Source organism: Notolepis coatsorum (genome assembly GCF_963971535.1).
Source record: "Notolepis coatsorum genome assembly, chromosome: 3".
NCBI classification, from domain to species: domain Eukaryota; kingdom Metazoa; phylum Chordata; class Actinopteri; order Aulopiformes; family Paralepididae; genus Notolepis; species Notolepis coatsorum.
In genome coordinates this window covers 381,240-399,069 of record NC_140167.1, presented here as the reverse complement: position 1 = coordinate 399,069, position 17,830 = coordinate 381,240, and the positions used below count along the sequence as shown (strand labels likewise).

At 41.5% G+C, this 17,830-nt stretch overlaps 1 protein-coding gene across 1 annotated transcript in view; it reads right to left on the bottom strand.

Moving 5' to 3' along the window:
• The window catches only part of LOC311225100 (uncharacterized protein), a gene marked incomplete at its 3' end in the record, with an annotated part of 51,708 nt that overhangs the window by 15,822 nt on the left and 18,056 nt on the right, over window positions 1–17,830 (bottom strand). Inside the window, exon 3 of the mRNA XM_084310305.1 lies at window positions 10,883–11,006. Within this exon, the coding sequence (XP_084166431.1) occupies window positions 10,883–11,006 (124 nt within the window). The remainder of the gene's footprint in view (window positions 1–10,882; window positions 11,007–17,830) is intronic.

The window sequence follows — 17,830 nt, the reverse complement described above, 5'->3', positions numbered from 1 at the left end:
CAATTCAACCCTCCCCTGTTACGAACGCTGTTTCTTGCCTCCCACAAGCCGGCTGCAATGTGGACTAAGTCATACATAGCACAAGTCCCCTCCGGTACTTGAGGTAACAGCAGTCGCATCTTTTCACCTGCGCAGCTCGATCTCTCAGTGGCGAGGAGTAACGCGTGGGAGGCTCACGCTGCCCCCGACACTTCCTGATTCTACTGCGCAGGCGCACCAACCGACCTGTAGGGGTCGCTGTCCACAACGCCCGATCCCCACCCATCAGTTTCCCACCCCCTAATACGGCCAATGTGTATTAGTATGAACGACCAGCTAAACTGAAAGCAATGTGGAGCGCTGGGCTCGAACAGGCGAGCCCAGCGTCTCCAGTATCCGTGGCGAGCGCCTTGCCCACTACGCCACGTAGCCGCCCTGAAATGTGCTTTATAAATAAATCTGATTGATTGATTGATTCCATTACCTTTCCTATCTGTATCAAAGTCAAAATTTGGTATATACATACAAAACATACAAAAGCAGCTTGACAACCGATATCCTTTGTCTAGTATGCATGGGCCAATGTGTGATTTTGGTGATGTGCTATTGTACAGATGTTGACCCTTAGTATGCACACGCACGTGTAGCAGGTATATAAAATATACTAATGTTGTATTCCACAAAGATCCCTCCCTAACGTTATTACTTTAATTTGTTTATTATCATCTTTTACTCTCATAGTCTTTTATTTTGAAGCCGTCGTCACTTCCTGCCGAAGTGACGTACTTACTTTGTCGCCCGCCTCCTTCCGTTCAGTCTGGCTGAGTAAGGAAGGAGGTAAGAGCTGTCCCATGTCCCCAGAACTTATTAATGGTTTAAAAGAACGTACTATTGTAAATAATTTACCGGGCAATGAACCGGAGTTGTATATATTGGTAACTGTGTTAATGCGAACAATTCTGCACTTTTTGTAATGTGGTTTAGCTGTGGTGGCGAACTATTGTATGACACATGCTGACTGAGTTTGTGGTAATGGCTGAACAATGCGTGTAGGCCTCGTTCTGACTGCGTGACATATTTCTCCCCCCTTGTAGCCTAGGCAAGTTATTGACGCCATCTGCTGGCCAAGTGTTGATATGTACCTGTGGAATGTCTTCTCCAGGTAATTGGAGATATCTTATTGGTTATTTTGTATTATTTCATTGTGTTGTTTTATTTTAATGGATATTTCAATGTATCATTCAAAATGAGCAGTCTGGCTGAGTAAGGAAGGAGCCTAGGCAAGTTATTGACGCCATCTGCTGGCCAAGTGTTGATATGTACCTGTGGAATGTCTTCTCCAGGTGAAATAAAACACACTGAATTGCCACAACTGAGTCTTCACTTCCACTACACGACGACGACACAGAGGGGTGACCTTAGACCAGTTACACACGCACAGTATAATATGCATGTAATAAATAGTTTGTTAATAAACTCTGTTACTTGAAAAATGTTCACTGTGCTCCTAAATTTCTTTGTGTGCTCCTAATTTTTATTTTATTTAGGAACACATGTGCTCCCTGGGGAAAAGGTTAGCGTAGAGCCCTGTATATATGTTGAAGTCCCACAAACAACTAGTGACACTTTTTATTATGACATCCTGTTCTCTCTGTCACTTGTATGATGTAAAGGATTAAGCATATGTTTATTGTATATATCCGTTTTAAATCTAAGCATATGTTAAGAGAATAAGTATGGCCCTGACTTAAGTGTCAGTGATTATGAAGAATGTCTTTGTGTATTCTTCCTCCTACTTATGTAACCTGTATAACTATAACTATACTACATTTAATGGAACATACACTATATAGTAGAGAAGCCTTCTGTTGCGGTCGGAATGTGGCCTTGAAAACGGCTCCGATGAGCAGAGGAGGGAATGTGGTAGGGGTGGACGGTATGGTCTAAAATGTATATCACAGTATAATTTGAAGCATAGGCGGTAACGGTATATATCATGGTATCAGTGTTTCCGTTAGAATAATTTTTTTTGCCTGATAGGCAGGCTATATAAAGAATGACATCCTCAAGGCATGTAGATTTATAATATTTTAACTTAAAACTAGGCTACTTTTGCGTATACAGTCATTATATTCCAAATAAAATAAGTCCCGAGTCAAGACTCCGTGCTGCTCCCAACAATCCCAATAGTATGCTTTGGAAATTACTCAATAATCAACTAGGATGCAGTAAAAAACTTAAAACCAGATTCTCAAACATAAACATAAAAACGGACAACACGCTCATCACAGACAAGCTGGATGTAGCCAATTACTTAAACATTTTCTTCACAAACATAGCCACAACACTGGTAAACAAACTACCCTCCCACTCAGGGCTTTATGGGGTAGAACACATAGTAGCTTACTACAAAAACCTAGGGGTCCGCAAGGACGACTTCAAGCTGGAAATGGTAACAACAGATGAGGTACTCAATAAACTGAGCGCCCTCCAACCTAACAAGGCCACTGGCCATGACAACATCCCCTCCAAATTCCTCAGAGACTCAGCAGCCGCCATCACACCAATCATCACACACATAATAAACCTCTCCATAAAACAGGGACACGTCCCCAAGGACTTCAAAATTGCGAGGGTGACCCCTCTGCACAAAAAGGGCAGCAAATTAGACCCAGGCAACTACCGCCCTGTTTCTATTCTCACCTCCATCTCGAAAGTCATGGAAAAAATAGTCTACGAACAGGTCGAAAAGTACCTAGCGGAAAAAAATCTAATCTACGAATTCCAATCTGGCTTCAGAACATCCCACTCCACTGACACATGCCTTCTCTATTTGAATGACCACATCAAACAAGAGGTGGACGCAGGCAAATACTGCGGCATGGTCATGCTGGACCTACAAAAGGCCTTTGACACGGTCAATCACTCCATTCTGATTGACAAGCTAAAAGCAATTGGTTTTGATAGTCTATCAGTGAGCTGGATGCAATCCTACCTTGAGGGGAGGGAACAGATGGTGGAGGTAAACGGTACCCTATCCCCCCCCCTCACAGTGAGCTGTGGTGTTCCACAAGGAAGCATACTAGGACCGCTACTGTTCCTAATTTATGCAAATGACATGTCGTCAGCTTGTGACTGCAACTTGTTCCTGTTTGCGGACGACTCAGCCCTGCTGGTCTCTGACAAGAACAAGTTACAGGTTGAAAAAACCCTCAGCTCGGAACTAGGCAGAATCTGCATATGGCTCGCTGATAACAAACTATCATTACACATGGGCAAAACAGAGTCCATTCTCTTCGGTTCAAATAACAAACTCAGCAAGACCGACGGCTTCTCAGTTACAGTGGGTGACAATATTGTCACAAGGAAAGATGAAATTACCTACCTGGGTTCCATCCTAGAGGCTAATCTCTCCTGTGACAAAATGGCATCCAATGTAATAAAAAAAGTCAACCAACGAACTCGATTCTTGTACCGGATCTCCTCTCTGGTAAACAAGAACACCCTGAAGACTCTGGCAGGAGCACTCATTCAGGGGTACTACGACTATGCTTGCACCTCATGGTACCAAAGCACCTCAAAGGCGCTAAAAACAAAATTACAAACATCTCAAAACAAACTGGTCAGACTACTGCTTGACCTTACTCCTAGAACCCACCTCACCCCTGCCCACTTTGACAACCTAGGATGGCTTAGAGTAGACGACAGAGTACAACAACTTGCAATGGGCCTGGTCTACAAGATACACTACACGACCAAGGTACCCATGTACATGTCAAAATACTTCCCAAAGGTCAGTGAATACCACGATCACAACACCAGAGGGAGCTCCACAAATCATGTTAAACCCAGATTCGGCTCAAATAAGGGACTAAACACGTTTCGCAATTATGCCACATCAATGTGGAACGCCCTACCCAAAGCTGTAAAGGAATGTGGATCACTACCCACTTTCAAAAACTCTCTCAAGGGACACCTACGGGAGACTGCAATTCAACACTGGCCCCTGTAAATATCCTAACCCAACCCCCTCCAATGTACAGTCATTTACCTAGTATGGTTTTGTCAATAGTTCAATGTACAATTGTGTTTGTTTGTACAGTGTCTCCTCCCCCCCCCCCTCAATGTACAGTGTTACTTGTTTATACAGTGTGCCCCCCGCCCTTCTGTCAGCCCTTCTGTCAGCCCTTCTCTCCCCTGCAGACCTTCAGAGAGTCATCCACGCCTTCATTTCATCTAGATTAGACTACTGCAACTCCCTCTATATAGGCATTAACCAGTCTTCCCTGTCCCGCTTACAACTGGTACAAAACGCTGCTGCCAGACTGTTGACCGGAACCCGCAAGAGAGACCACATCACCCCTGTCCTTGCCTCCCTTCATTGGCTCCCAGTACGCTACAGGATAGATTTTAAGGTTCTCCTATTTGTTTTTAAAGCCCTTAATGGTCACACACCCTCCTACATCTCAGACCTCCTATCCCCCTATTCCAACACCAGGTCCCTCAGGTCAGCCGATCAGAGGCTCCTGACAGTCCGGAGGTCTAACCTCAAGCTCAGGGGGGGCCGTGCCTTTGCTATCGCAGCCCCTGAACTGTGGAACAGCATCCCCACCTCCATTAGGCTCGCCCCCTCGATAGATGCCTTCAAATCGAGGCTCAAAACCCACTTCTACCTACTAGCCTTTCCCGTTCACTGACTCATGCCCTGTTTTTCTATGTATTTGCCTGTGTGCCCTCCCATAAAACGGAGTGTGATTGTTGTCTATATGTATCTTGTGTATTTACCCTCTGTACAGCACTTTGGTTGACACGCGTCATGTGAAATGTGCTTTATAAATAAATTTGATTGATTGATTGATTGATGTATGTCATATATGTCTATATGAATTGAAAATGGGGGACCCTGATGGAAACAAGACAAACGTCTTTCTCAGGTCTGCATCCCCTTAACAATTGTATGTATTGAGCCGTACTGTATTGTACCCATTCTGCAATCTGTTAAATAAAGTTTTCATTCATTCATTCATTCATGCAACTGCAGAGCCGCAGAGTAGGGGCGCTTTCAGGTCCGGTCACAGGCCCGCTCAACAGCGCCCCCCACCCAACGGCTGAATTGCCTATAGCTGAATTGGAGTATTGCACAGTGCCCCTACTCTGCGCCCCTACTCTGCGGCTCTGCAGCTGCATATGCCTCTCGCAAAATTCAGCATCCAGCTCGCGCTGCCCAGCCGTCAGAACACTACACACATATAATGTTCACAGCAAACTGTAGTTGATCACCAGGTATGTTTTATTAACGTAGAATAATTCATATAAGAAAAACGATAGGGAAATCTCTTACCTTTCTCCACTGGTTAAAAATGCCAGGAACTGAAATTGAAACTTGCTGTGCGACGCGGTGATATGTGTTTATTATGAAATGACAATTGCGTGTTGACACGCCCACTGCACGAAGCCTCCTAAATAACTTTTTCCAGTTTGCACATATCTATTATCTATGACTAATTCTATCTATTTTTAGGGGCAAATGCGGAGTGAAATAGTCACGCTGTGGTTACATGACATCATTGCTATTTTAGAGCTGCTCTACCGGTTACAAGGTATAGTCAAAATCCATACCGTAGAACAAATTCATACAGTTTATACCGTATACCGTTTATACCGTCCACCCCTAGAATGTGGCATGGTTTTTAACCCTTGCAGTCCTGGGGCAGAGAGCCATTATACATTTTAAAACTACATGAATGATGTATGAACATATCAACCAGTGATTAAATATATGTGTATGGTATATGTCTGTATTGTACATGTATATATATATATATCTGTATATATCTGTATATATATATATAGGCGTACAGGCTATTCCAATTGAAGGCCGGGACCCGTGCAGAGGCAGATGGATTCCTAGGGGCTTTCCACAGCCACAAGGAATCTATTACTTTCCCAGTTACTGTAACAACTAAAAAGGGAGGAGGGTTCATCCTTACTGAATTGTGTGTTGATTGGCTGGTAGAATGACAAGTATTTTTAGACCAATAATAAGATGTCTTGATATAATGCAGAACCTGGGTATATAAAGCCCGGCTCGCTTGCTCCGGGTTAGATTTTTTGATTTTGAGATTTCTGATTGCCATTCTTATAGCAGCAGACACGGTTGAGCGATGTACTGGAACCGCGTCTGCTTATTTTTCAGAGTGGAGTCCCTATGACAATACTTTTTTTTTAGACGCAAAGAGCTATGCTATGCTTGAGAGATGTTTTGTTTTATACTTATTTTTACTGGATTGGACATTTCCAAGACAGAATCTTTGTAACTTACTTTTTCTAATTAAACCAACTTTGTTAAAGTTATATAAAGGATATAATATATATATATATATCACTATTTGTTGTTTGCGAGCGCCGGTATCCGTGTTCAACGGGCTCCATTGGATTTGTCGGAAACTCAGAGTCTGGCCACTGCAGGGCCTGACGATCGGGCCACGGATTGATGGACCTGTCGAACTGGCTTGCAAATGATTATTAATGTTATTACGCTAATATTACACTATTAGCAGAAGTAATACTTATTAAAAGAGTAGTAATATCATCAGGCTTACAAATGATTAGTGTTACGAAGGATCAGATTAAACCGAATATATATATTTATTTATGGATATATATTGAATAGTATTTGTATATCGTTTGATATCCCTTGTATATTCCTTGTACATATACACGGAATATCCCTTTAGCCTACTATAGCCCATAATAGTTCATTCTCTTATTGGACAAAGGACCAGGCGCCAGGGGACCAGCCCCTTGAGTCAAGTTCAAAGGTACCGACGAGACATGTCCGGACTAGCCCCGGCTCTGCGCAGGAATACGGCTACCGAAATGAGAGTGGCACTATTTGTTCACCGTGCATATAAATATGGCGCAAGTAAATGTAGAAGTCCCTTACCCTTCTTCCCAACTTAGTAACAGAACGTGAAGCCTCACCCACGATACGACGTGCGGTGCAGTATGGCCTGTTTGGCCCTAGAATAGCATTGAGACCTCGTGCGAATTAATAACTGAATTGTCAGAGTTTGGCACTGTACCGTCGAGTGTGACATATTTCTATTAAGTAATAATAGTCTATCGTGTATGGTGCATCGTGCGGTTAGAGTTCTAAAGTGACCAGCATCTCCAACGCTTCCTCGTGTTATCTAGAGTCTTATCCAGGTTGGGCCGACCACATGGCGCTTTCATCCGAGGAGATCTAGGCGAGGACCGAGGGACATGTACACTGGATTACCTACCCGACGACTGCTGAGCCCTATGCGGCTGGAATATATATTTGCTTTGGTACTGTGATTTGTGGAGCGGATAATCGCCGACGCCTGTGAGTGTTGGATTTACCCCCGAGAGGAGTCAAGTTGAGTCGGCGCTCAGAGAGACTGAGGTCGCCTAGCTTCTTCTTCATTGTGGAGCTACAGCCTACAAGAGAACCAAGGTGTATTCATCTGCGGATCAAGAGTCTATTGCACTGTCTTCTGTACTTGAAGTCTCCATAGATATCGTTGACCAGACGGTCTACTACCGACGGCTCTCCTACCCCCCCTGCCGGCTTACAACCGGGAGGACCCCCTCCAGTATATCCCGCTATATCATTAAGTGTACCATAGATATAATTCCCTAAGAGCCAGGTTGTATACTTGCTTCCTGCGTAACCAGAGATTGGACATTCAGTGTTGATTTGCCTACGAGTACTCATTTGCCTTACAAGTGCATTCAAATGATAAATGTAATAGTGAATATCCTATGTACCTTTTGCTCCATTAAATATTTGATTATTACCTTTGATTGGAACCGATTTCATTGTGGAAAGTGTTCATCATATTCAGATATCGTGTACTGTATGGCCAGTAGTTAAAGTACATAAAGCGGTAGTGGTTTAATGATACCATACTTATCAATACAGTCAGGGAATTGTACCCCTCAGTTACAATTAGCATTATAGGCGTTTCCTAAAATTATGATGATGGTGATGATAATGATGATATAATAATTATTATTATAGGCAAGGAGTTCTCCCAGACATACATTCGGTTTATTACAAACAAAGAGGTTAACAACTCTTCTACGCTTATATTTCATATCAACTGGATATAACTAACTAGTGACTATGAAGTAAGCGTGATTAGGAATAGTAATTGACCCGAGAACTTGGCGAGTTTAGCACCTCGCTGGGGGATATCGGGCTGCCACAGGGTTCTATCTCGAGTAGGTGATTTGAGATAGATAAGACATCCCGTAGGCTTTCAACAATATAGTAATAATAATAACACATCGCGATATACTAAAAAGCTATTTAAAATTTTTGGCTGGTAAAAAATCTGCCTGGTTGGTAGTTTTTTTAATCTACGAGCCACCTTGGCTGGTAAGCCAAAAAGTTCATTTTGTTCCCTGATGGAAGAGTTAAATCTGGATTTAGTACCACCAGGACCGTGAATGAAATCTACTGTAAGTACAGTTACTTTTTTGTAATGAAAATGCTCCTCCATTTTTCAAGACGTTCACAGACCTGGTATTCTATATTCATATAGCATTTGTCCGGATGACAAAATCCAGTACTGTATCTACAAAAAAACCTGTAAATCATGTGCCCTTTATTAATTTGCTTAAGCAATTTTTCCACATCTGGTCAATGTTATGGCGCTTTTCCACTGCATGGTACCTACTCTACTCTACTCTACTCGGTATTTTCGGTTTTCCATTACCAAAGTACCTGGTACCAGGTACTTTTTGGGTACTTTCTGGGTACTTTTTTAGTCCCTGCTCTGAGGTGGTTCTTAGCGCGAGCCAAGCGAGTAGAACTGGTACCACAAAAGTCACGTGAAAAACTGCAGACCACTGATTGGTCAGAAGAGAGACGCGTCACTGTTTGGAGAGTCTGAACGAAAACAGAAAGCCGCCATCTTTAATGTCTCGCATAGGATTTCATTATGGTTGCAGCAGGCACAAGTTCAATAAACAAACGATACAGTCAGTGTATTCTGCCTCATTTATTGATTAAACAAAACCGACATCAACACAATTTGCCACCGAGCGGAGAGTTTAGTCTCGAGATCGCTGACTTGTTAAGGCTTAAGCTTATGTTGTGCTAATGTTGTGTTAGCGTTTTAGCATGGCTATCGTACATAGCCTGATCAATATAACTCGCTATTGATTGTTTGTATGAGTAACGTTAATGCTAGTAGAATAGACACAACGTGAGGTAATCACCATCCATTTTAAACCGGTTATTACCTAATGCTAACGTTAGCAAATAGACGCGACTGGTAACATTACGGCTTGTTAGCCTAATGCTAACGTTAACGTTAGCATAGACAGCCTAGCTAACGTTAACGCTTGTAGAATAGACACAATGAGAGGTAACGTTAGCGTTAGCAGAATAGACACAACGAGAGTCTCGTTAATGTTGTTATTGATTGATTGATTGAAAACTGTGTTTTACTCTGGCTTGCGCCTACTAGTTCACGGACATAGCTATGCTGGTGGAGCTCTCACAGAGCTATGGAGCTCTCAGCTGTACACCAGCAGCCCCGCCTCCCCTCACGGAGACAAACTGAATACTTTATTTTAGTACCTGCAGTGGAAAAGGAACGAAGTACCAGGTACCTAAAGCGAGTAGAGTAGAGTAGAGTTGAGTAGAGTAGGTACCATGCAGTGGAAAAGCGCCATTAGTATGGTGTTATTCACCTTCAAAGTGAATTAATTTTTTTTTATAAAATAATGTATATTCTCCTTTGGTTCATTACAATTTACTCAAGCATAGTAACAGACACAATATTTCTGACACCGGGAATACATCCCCTGAGGTCCATAGATGTCCCTAGATACTTTTAGGCAAATTTAGAGTCTGGCTTAACACATTCAGGGCCATTTGGATCCATCTAATATCACTCTAGACGGCCAGCATTTCTAAACAGACTTGCATAGTCCGTGGAGCTGTTTGTAGAGCTAAATCTATACTTTATAGTATTGCTATCTGTCCATTCTCATTGTCAATTGAGACCATAAACCGTCCCTTCAAAATGGCTTAAAGAAATACTTTTTTCATCAATACGTTCTCATTTTATAGCATCTTGAATATAAGCATTATATGGGGTTTGGTCTAGTATATTTCCTGGAAGGCGAGATACAGGGCGCTAAGCTAATAACATTAAATCGAACAGCATTTCGGCTATAAAGAAGCTAGAGATAAAACGCAAAATGCATATCGTCGGTATTGATGGTCCACCATGAATGCATGAAGGGGGGGCGGGGGACGTCGTTGCTGATTATCAATAACCACGTTAGCCTCAGTAGCCACATTCGCTGATCGGGTGGTTGGCTATCATAACAAGGCCTGATCAGTGTGTAATTTACGTGAAAAAGATCTTACCGTGGGCCGGTTGGATCCCCAAAAGGATTTCCCAGTTACCAATCGCCATCTGGTAGATCGATCTGTCCATTGGCTGATGATATATTCCTTTACTGCATAGTGAATTCGGCGTCGCAAAAGGTATTCCAAGCTACAGCTGCACATATAGAATCCAGCTGACTGGAAACTACATTGAAAGTAGAAAAAAAGTGCACCGTTCTGCCACAGGGCACACTGCATTATTGAGACAGCGCCCCTAAGAGGATCTGGCCGGTAATGCACTTTTGAGAATTCAAAGAGTAGGGTACTTCTGCAGTGCCGCTCGGTGACCTTGAGTAGGTTATTAAAATGGAATAAAAGCCAAAACAACCTTGCCACGGACATGTCCGTGGATGGCCCTCTAGCGTTGGATTCAAAACACGGACATCTCCGTGGCTGGGCGCCAATGTGTTAAGAGGTTAAAGTCAACACTTTCATAATGTTTACAGATTAAAGTCAACATGTCCATACCTGTTTCCATGCAGTCCAAACAGCTCTGCTCCTGCTGTGGCGATTTCATGCAGTCCACCAAACAGACCGACAGTTCTCTCAAACCAAGGTGTGAGGGGCTAGGGGTGGTCATATTCAGACCAATCTTGGGGGAAAGTAAGGAAAGAAATATCAGAACATTGTACATTCATCCTAACAAACAAAGGTCTAACTTTTCAGTTGAAATTCATCAGGAACACAGAAAGCCAAGCAAGAGGGGCCGAGGTTCACCCACCAGTCTCACAAAATCCTGTGGGAAACAGTGAAATGGTACACTATCCCGCACCCCTCTCAGTGAGCTGCGGTGTTCCACAAGGAAGCATACTAGGACCGTTACTGTTCCTAATTTATGCAAATTACACACTTCTGTTACAGTGGGTGACAATATTGTCACAAAGAAAGATGAAATTACATACCTGGGTTCCATCCTAGAGGCAAATATTTCCTGTGACAAAATGGCATCCAATGTAATAAAAAAAGTCAACCAACGAACAAGATTCTTGTACCGGATGTCCTCACTGGTAAGCAAGAATACCCTGAAGATTCTAACAGGACCACGCCACTCATTCAAGGGTACTACGACTATGCTTGCACCTCATGGTACCAAAGCACCTCAAAAGGCACTAAAAACAAGACTACACAAAACAAACTGGTCAGACTACTGCTTGACCTTACTCCTAAAACCCACCTCACCCCTGCCCATTTTGACATCCTAGGATGGCTTAGGTCGCATTCACACCAGAGCTGTTTGGTCCACTTTAAACACACCAGATTTAATTTCCTCGGATAGTCCGCTTGGTTTGGGGTGGTGTGAAAGCTCATTCAAACTCTGGTGCAGACCAAAAAAGCAAACTCTGGTCCGCCTGAAAACGTAGGTCACGGTTCCAGCGTTTCCGTTAGCCGGTAATTACCGGTATTTGACCGGCAAAATCTGTTGAAGTCTGACATATTTAATCTCTCCGGTCTTAATGTCTGGTGAAAATAATTCCCTGAGTCTAAGCACAATTTGATTATTTGAATTGTATTAAAATAGGCTAAAATTAAATAGCCTATGCGATGAACGAAACAATCATTACATTTGTTTCATCGTTGCTTCTAATAATGACAACGACGTTGTCAGCGAGAGCCTAGTGCTGGGTGTGCGAATGCATGCGAAGCTGCAGAGCCGGAACAGCAGCAGCACAGTGCAGTACTCCAATTCAGCCATTGGCAATTCAGCTGTTGGGTGGGGGGGCGCTACTGTGCGGTCCCCAGAAAAGAGCCAATAACAGCTGAATCTGCTGCTCTGCATCGACATACTCTCGCAAATAAGTCATTGGGCCTAACAAAATTAATAGTTGGTTTCCGGTTGCCGACCGACCCTGCCGATTTAGGTGCGACCCAATATATTTTATGAGTTTTAAAAAAATATATATATTTATAAAAAAAAAAAAAAAAAAAACGTTTTTTTTTTTTTTTAGAATAAAGTTTCATAGAAATCTTAGTCAAACATTTAGTATTATGGATATTAAACATGCTGGCAGAGTACATGCATCCATGTTGTTGTGAACATTTTAATTAAATAAAGAAATTCCCTGTCCATAGTCGCCGTGGGAAAGAATAAAATAAAAAAATAAAATAAATTCCCTACCTACCCATGGCCAAACTGACAACCAACAGGAAACCAACAATATATTTTACTTTGCCTTGGGAGGTAGAGAGAGAGAGTCGTCACGCAAACCCACGATAATGTTGCCGTCTCTCTCTGCCAAATTTCTCAGTTCTTCACTTGATATAATTAATACAAATGTCCAATATAACGGAATTCGTTAGCTGATAAAAATGTGATTATAACAGACTGCCGTTTATTAATGTCGGGCGACTGCCCACAGACACCTATTTGATTTAAAGTCGGCAGCAGCACGGAGTCTCGGGACTTATTTTATTTGGAATATAATGACCTTATACGCAAAAGTAGCCTAGTTTTAAGTAAAAATATTATAAATCTACATGCCTTGATGATGTCATTCTTTTGTTTTGTTGTCATTCTTTTGCCTATCAATTGTTTTTAAGCTCAATAAACTCTGACCGGAATTTCTCTCATTTGACCGGTAGATTGAAATCTACCGGACACTGAGGCCTGCAAAAAAAATTTCTAACGGAAACCCTGCACGGTTCACTTCCAAGTGAACCCTGGTGGGTACTTTTGTGGTGTGAATGCTCATCGGACCAAAAGCAAGACCAAATATAGGAAGTGACCCAATAAACTGTGTATCTTGGGTAGAAGGAGACAAAACAAACACAGCAGCGCACACTGCCAAAAATGTCTTGTGGACAGACGTGGGCAAATGAGGACGTGAAAGCCCCGATTGAAATATGGTCAGACGTAGGGCTGGGCGATATATCGAGTATACTCGATGTATCGTGGCTTGTTCTACGTGAGATGTAGTCAATTGCTATATCGTGAACATCGAGTATTAGCCGTCAGTTAGCCGCCGCGGCTAAAAACAAACTATCAACACGGACCGACTTGCTTTAGCGCAGCATTTTCTTCTCATTTCATTATAGACACAGACCAATGCAGACCTTCAATGATGAGCAATTGTCATTTCATTAGACACAGACCAGCTCAGACCTTCAATTGAATTGAATTGAGCAACTGGCTAACGTTAGCCGCTGTTAGCTTCTCAACTATCTAACTAACGTGACTCCGCGATACCATTTCCATTAGTGAGGAAATGGGGGGGGGGGGGGGGGGGTATATTGATGAGGCTTGACAACAGGTCCAAAGATAACTTCACATTTATTGGCAATTAGTTTCTTTATATCGCTTCCTCCAGCTTCCAACTGTGTTGACAAAATGCAATCCTGGTGTGGTTAGCTACGGAGCATCAGAACGCTCAAAGGCGCTCTCTCTATCTCTCTTCTTGTATATTTCCGGCGGACTACACATCTAGGCGTATTGCTGCCCTCCACAGGACAGTGGGAGCACAATAGATTTCCAGCCCTCCCTATATTGTTATACAGCCCTGCAGCAAGCAGGAACCTCTCTCTCGCTCTCAATGATTTAAAGTGGCCACACGTTACAATATGTCAAGTTAGACCGCGCTCTCAAGATTCGACACTGGGTGCTGAAATCCCATTAAGTATTATATAAAAAAGAAGCAGTGAAGCTAGACCAGCACTCTCAGGTTCAAGAATTTAATGGCAGCCTGAAACAAACATGTTTCGGAATTACATATTCCTTCGTCAATGTTATAGTTTGCAATGCACATGCAGTCAAGATGGTGGTTATATACACAGGTGGTTAATGACTTGGCAGGAAATGGCATCACGGCGCAGGTGTGCCTGAGTCTATTGGTCCTCAATGACCAAAGGAAAGACCTATCAAAATAGAGTCTGTTAGTAAATACAAATTATACAAATATACAACATACATAAAAAAGCAAAAGCAAAAATACCTTACATTACCAGAAACTTGATATGTAACCTGCCCGTAGTTTATAGGGCTAATTGAGCCCCTTTACTTATTTACATACATTTGTATAGGATAAACATACCTCATACTTGAAACAACCACATGGATTAAACCATAATCTTATAGGTAAAAGGTACTTAAAACAGGTTAACACGTTCTCTTCATTCATTCCTCTAGGTTCTATGCAATTAAACAGGGGAATATAATAACATTCCCGTTGCAATAGTAACTTGTGTCCGTCACCCCCTCTCGCGGGCCTGTGGACTAGCTCAAGTCCCATGTATCTGAGATTGTTAACGGTATGTTTACACCTGGAAAAATGTCTAGCTACAGACGACTTTATATCTGAATTTCTCACTGAACACTTATGTTCACTGATTCTTGTTTTAAAGGCTCTGGTTGTCTTCCCCACATAAGAAAAATTACACAGGCATTTTAGCAGATACACAAGATTGGATGAATTACACGTGATACGCCCTTTAACAGGTATTTTTTTGTTCGTTTTCGGGTGCATGTAAAATTTCTCTTTGATCATGCCTTGACACTGTACACAGGCTTGACAAGGAAAATTTCCATTAGGGATATTCGACAAAATGTGTAGGTTTCCTTACGGGCAAGTCGGTTTTAACTAATAGGTTAGATAAATTCGCTTGTCTTTTATAAAAGTAATTAGGCGAATGTTGAAACGCGGTCCCTATTGTTGGATCCGACTGTAGAATATGCCAATATTTATTGACGATGCTCCGTATGCCTCTCGTAATGGGGCTATAAGTGGACACAAAAGATACGTTGTCTGTGTTTTCTTTTTTCTTTTTGGGGATAAACAACGTGGCCCTATCGATCAGATTGGTTTTATTCAAGGCTTTACGTGTCAAATCGACACTATAGCCTCTCATGAAAACTGCCACGCAGGACTTCTGCTTGCGCATTAAATCTATCTTCAGTGTCACAAATTCTCCTATAACAGAGTATTTGGCTGAAAGGTAGACTATTCTTCAAGGCAGGAGTGTGGTAACTGGAGTAATGTAAGAACGAGTTACGGTCTGTCTCCTTTTTGAAGACCTCTGTATGTAATGAGATACCATCAGGGGCTTTCTTGATCAAAACATCTAGGAAAGGTAGAATATGCATATCAAACTTTAATGTAAACTTTATAGTTTCTCTACAGGTGTTCAGGTACTCAAGGAAGGCATCAAGATCAGACGATGTACCAGACCAAATAAAAAAACATATATATCAATATATCGCATATAGGATTTGACGAATTTCTCAAACGGGTTATTATTAAAAATGTGGTCAGACTCATACTTGGACATGTACAGGTTGGCTAGGTTCACAGCGGCTGGGGAGCCCATGCTGAGGCCTCCGTTTTGCAAGTAGTATTTATCTTGGAATCTAAAATAATTCCGAGTTAGAACTAGGTCGGCTAGATTAACTAGCGCTTCTGTGGAGGGGAGTAATTCCTCTCTCGAGTTTAGATAAAAACTCAGTGCGTCTAGCGCGTCAGCATGTGGAATGCTGGGGTATAGACTGACTACATCTATGGTAACTAATAAGTCAGAGGGACTAATACTGCAGGTCGATAGTTTGCTCAAAAAAGTAGTAGTGTCTTTTAAATAACCACGTTAAGAGGCCAAATCCTTAATATGCGAGTCAACAAATTGCGAGATTTTTTCTGTAGCAGAACCTATACCAGAGACGATCGGTCGACCAGGAGGGTTAACCAGATCCTTATGGATCTTCGGTAAAGTGTAAATAATAGGCGTAACCGGGTACTCTACAAACATAAACTTAAATTCATTTTCCGTAATCACCTCTGCCAATCTAAGGCTTTTAAGGATTGTTTTAATTTCCGCAGAAAATTTAAATACTGGGTCTGTATTCAAAAGGGTATATACCTCTATATCGTTCAATTGTCTATTGATCTCAGATACATACAAACTCTTATTTTGGAGCACGATTCCAGAACCTTTATCGGCTTTCCTAAAAATTAAATCATCATTCTTCATGAGTTCCTTGAGTGCTGCTGACTCTGATTCTAATAAATTAGGGTAAAGATGGGCTTTGTGACTGGTTTCACATAATTTAAGGACATAATTTTGTACCAATCTGCAAAATGTCTCCACTGAGGGTGGGTTGAGATGAGGGGTAAACACGCTGCGTGGTTTAAATACTGTTCTTTTAGAACAAAGGGTATCAGGCTCTGTTTCTGGCCTTTCATCAACATCATCGCTTATAGGCAAATTTTCATTAGCAACATATTGAGTTCTCTTATCAAACCCTCTGGCATAAAATGCTTTTAACTTAATGTTTCTAAAAAACTTAAATAACTCCACTTTGGTAGTAAAGGAGTCCGCCTTCCGAGCCGGGACAAACGATAAACCTTTAGAAAGGATATTGTGATGTGGGTCGCTCAAATGTGCGTCAGAAATGTTTACTATATTATACACGTTACAATATAAATACTAACTGGGATAGTTGATGATAAACATTTAATTTCATTATCTGAAATATTATACAATCATTAAGTCTGCTATAAGCCAGGGTCATTATCTGAAATATTATACAATCATTAAGTCTGCTATAAGCCAGGGTTAGAAATAAAAAAAAAAATTCAAGGGCTTTTTTTGCCCCCCTTAATTGATTTTCGGGGGCTTTTTTTTGTATTTCGGGGGCACTGAATTTTTATGATGAAAATTAACATAAGGATTATAAAACATTGTTGACACTTTTTTTTACAGTCTTCGTCCCTATGTTTGATAATGTAATGTTAATGTCTCCATATATAGGGCTCTACGCTAACCTTTTTCCCAAGGAGCACATGTGCTCCTAAATAAAATGTTAATAAATAAAATCTAAATAAAAATTTAGGAGCACACAAAGAAATTTAGGAGCACAGTGAAAATTGTTCAAGTAACAGAGTTTATTAACTATTTATCGCATGCATTATTATACTGTGCGTGTGCACACTATGAATTGAAAATGGGGGACCCTGATGTAAACAAGACGAAAGTCTTTCTCTGGTCTGCATCCCCTTAACTTGTGTGTATTGAGCTGTACTGTATTGTACCCATTCTGCAATCTGTTAATAAAGTTTTCAATCAATCAAACGCAAAGGATATCGGTTGTCAAGCTGCTTTTGTATGTTGTAGTGTTGTTATGATACCAACATTTTGACTTTGATACAGATAGGAAAGGTAATGGAATATATTATTAGATGACAGAACATTGAAAATTCTTTATACAATTATTTAATTCATTATGAAATAGAAATTCCGTTTTTGGGTGGAACGTTTGTTGCAAGGAGGGAGGAGGCGGGGACCGCTGCGTGTTACACACAACACGGAGAAATGGTCTAGCTGCTTCGGTGCGTCGTTAACGTTAACGTCGGAAGAAATTCCCCACTAAGCCCTAAATTCAGAGCAGAGCAGTATCCTAATGACTTTTATGCTTCAGTCGATAAGGTGTTTTGC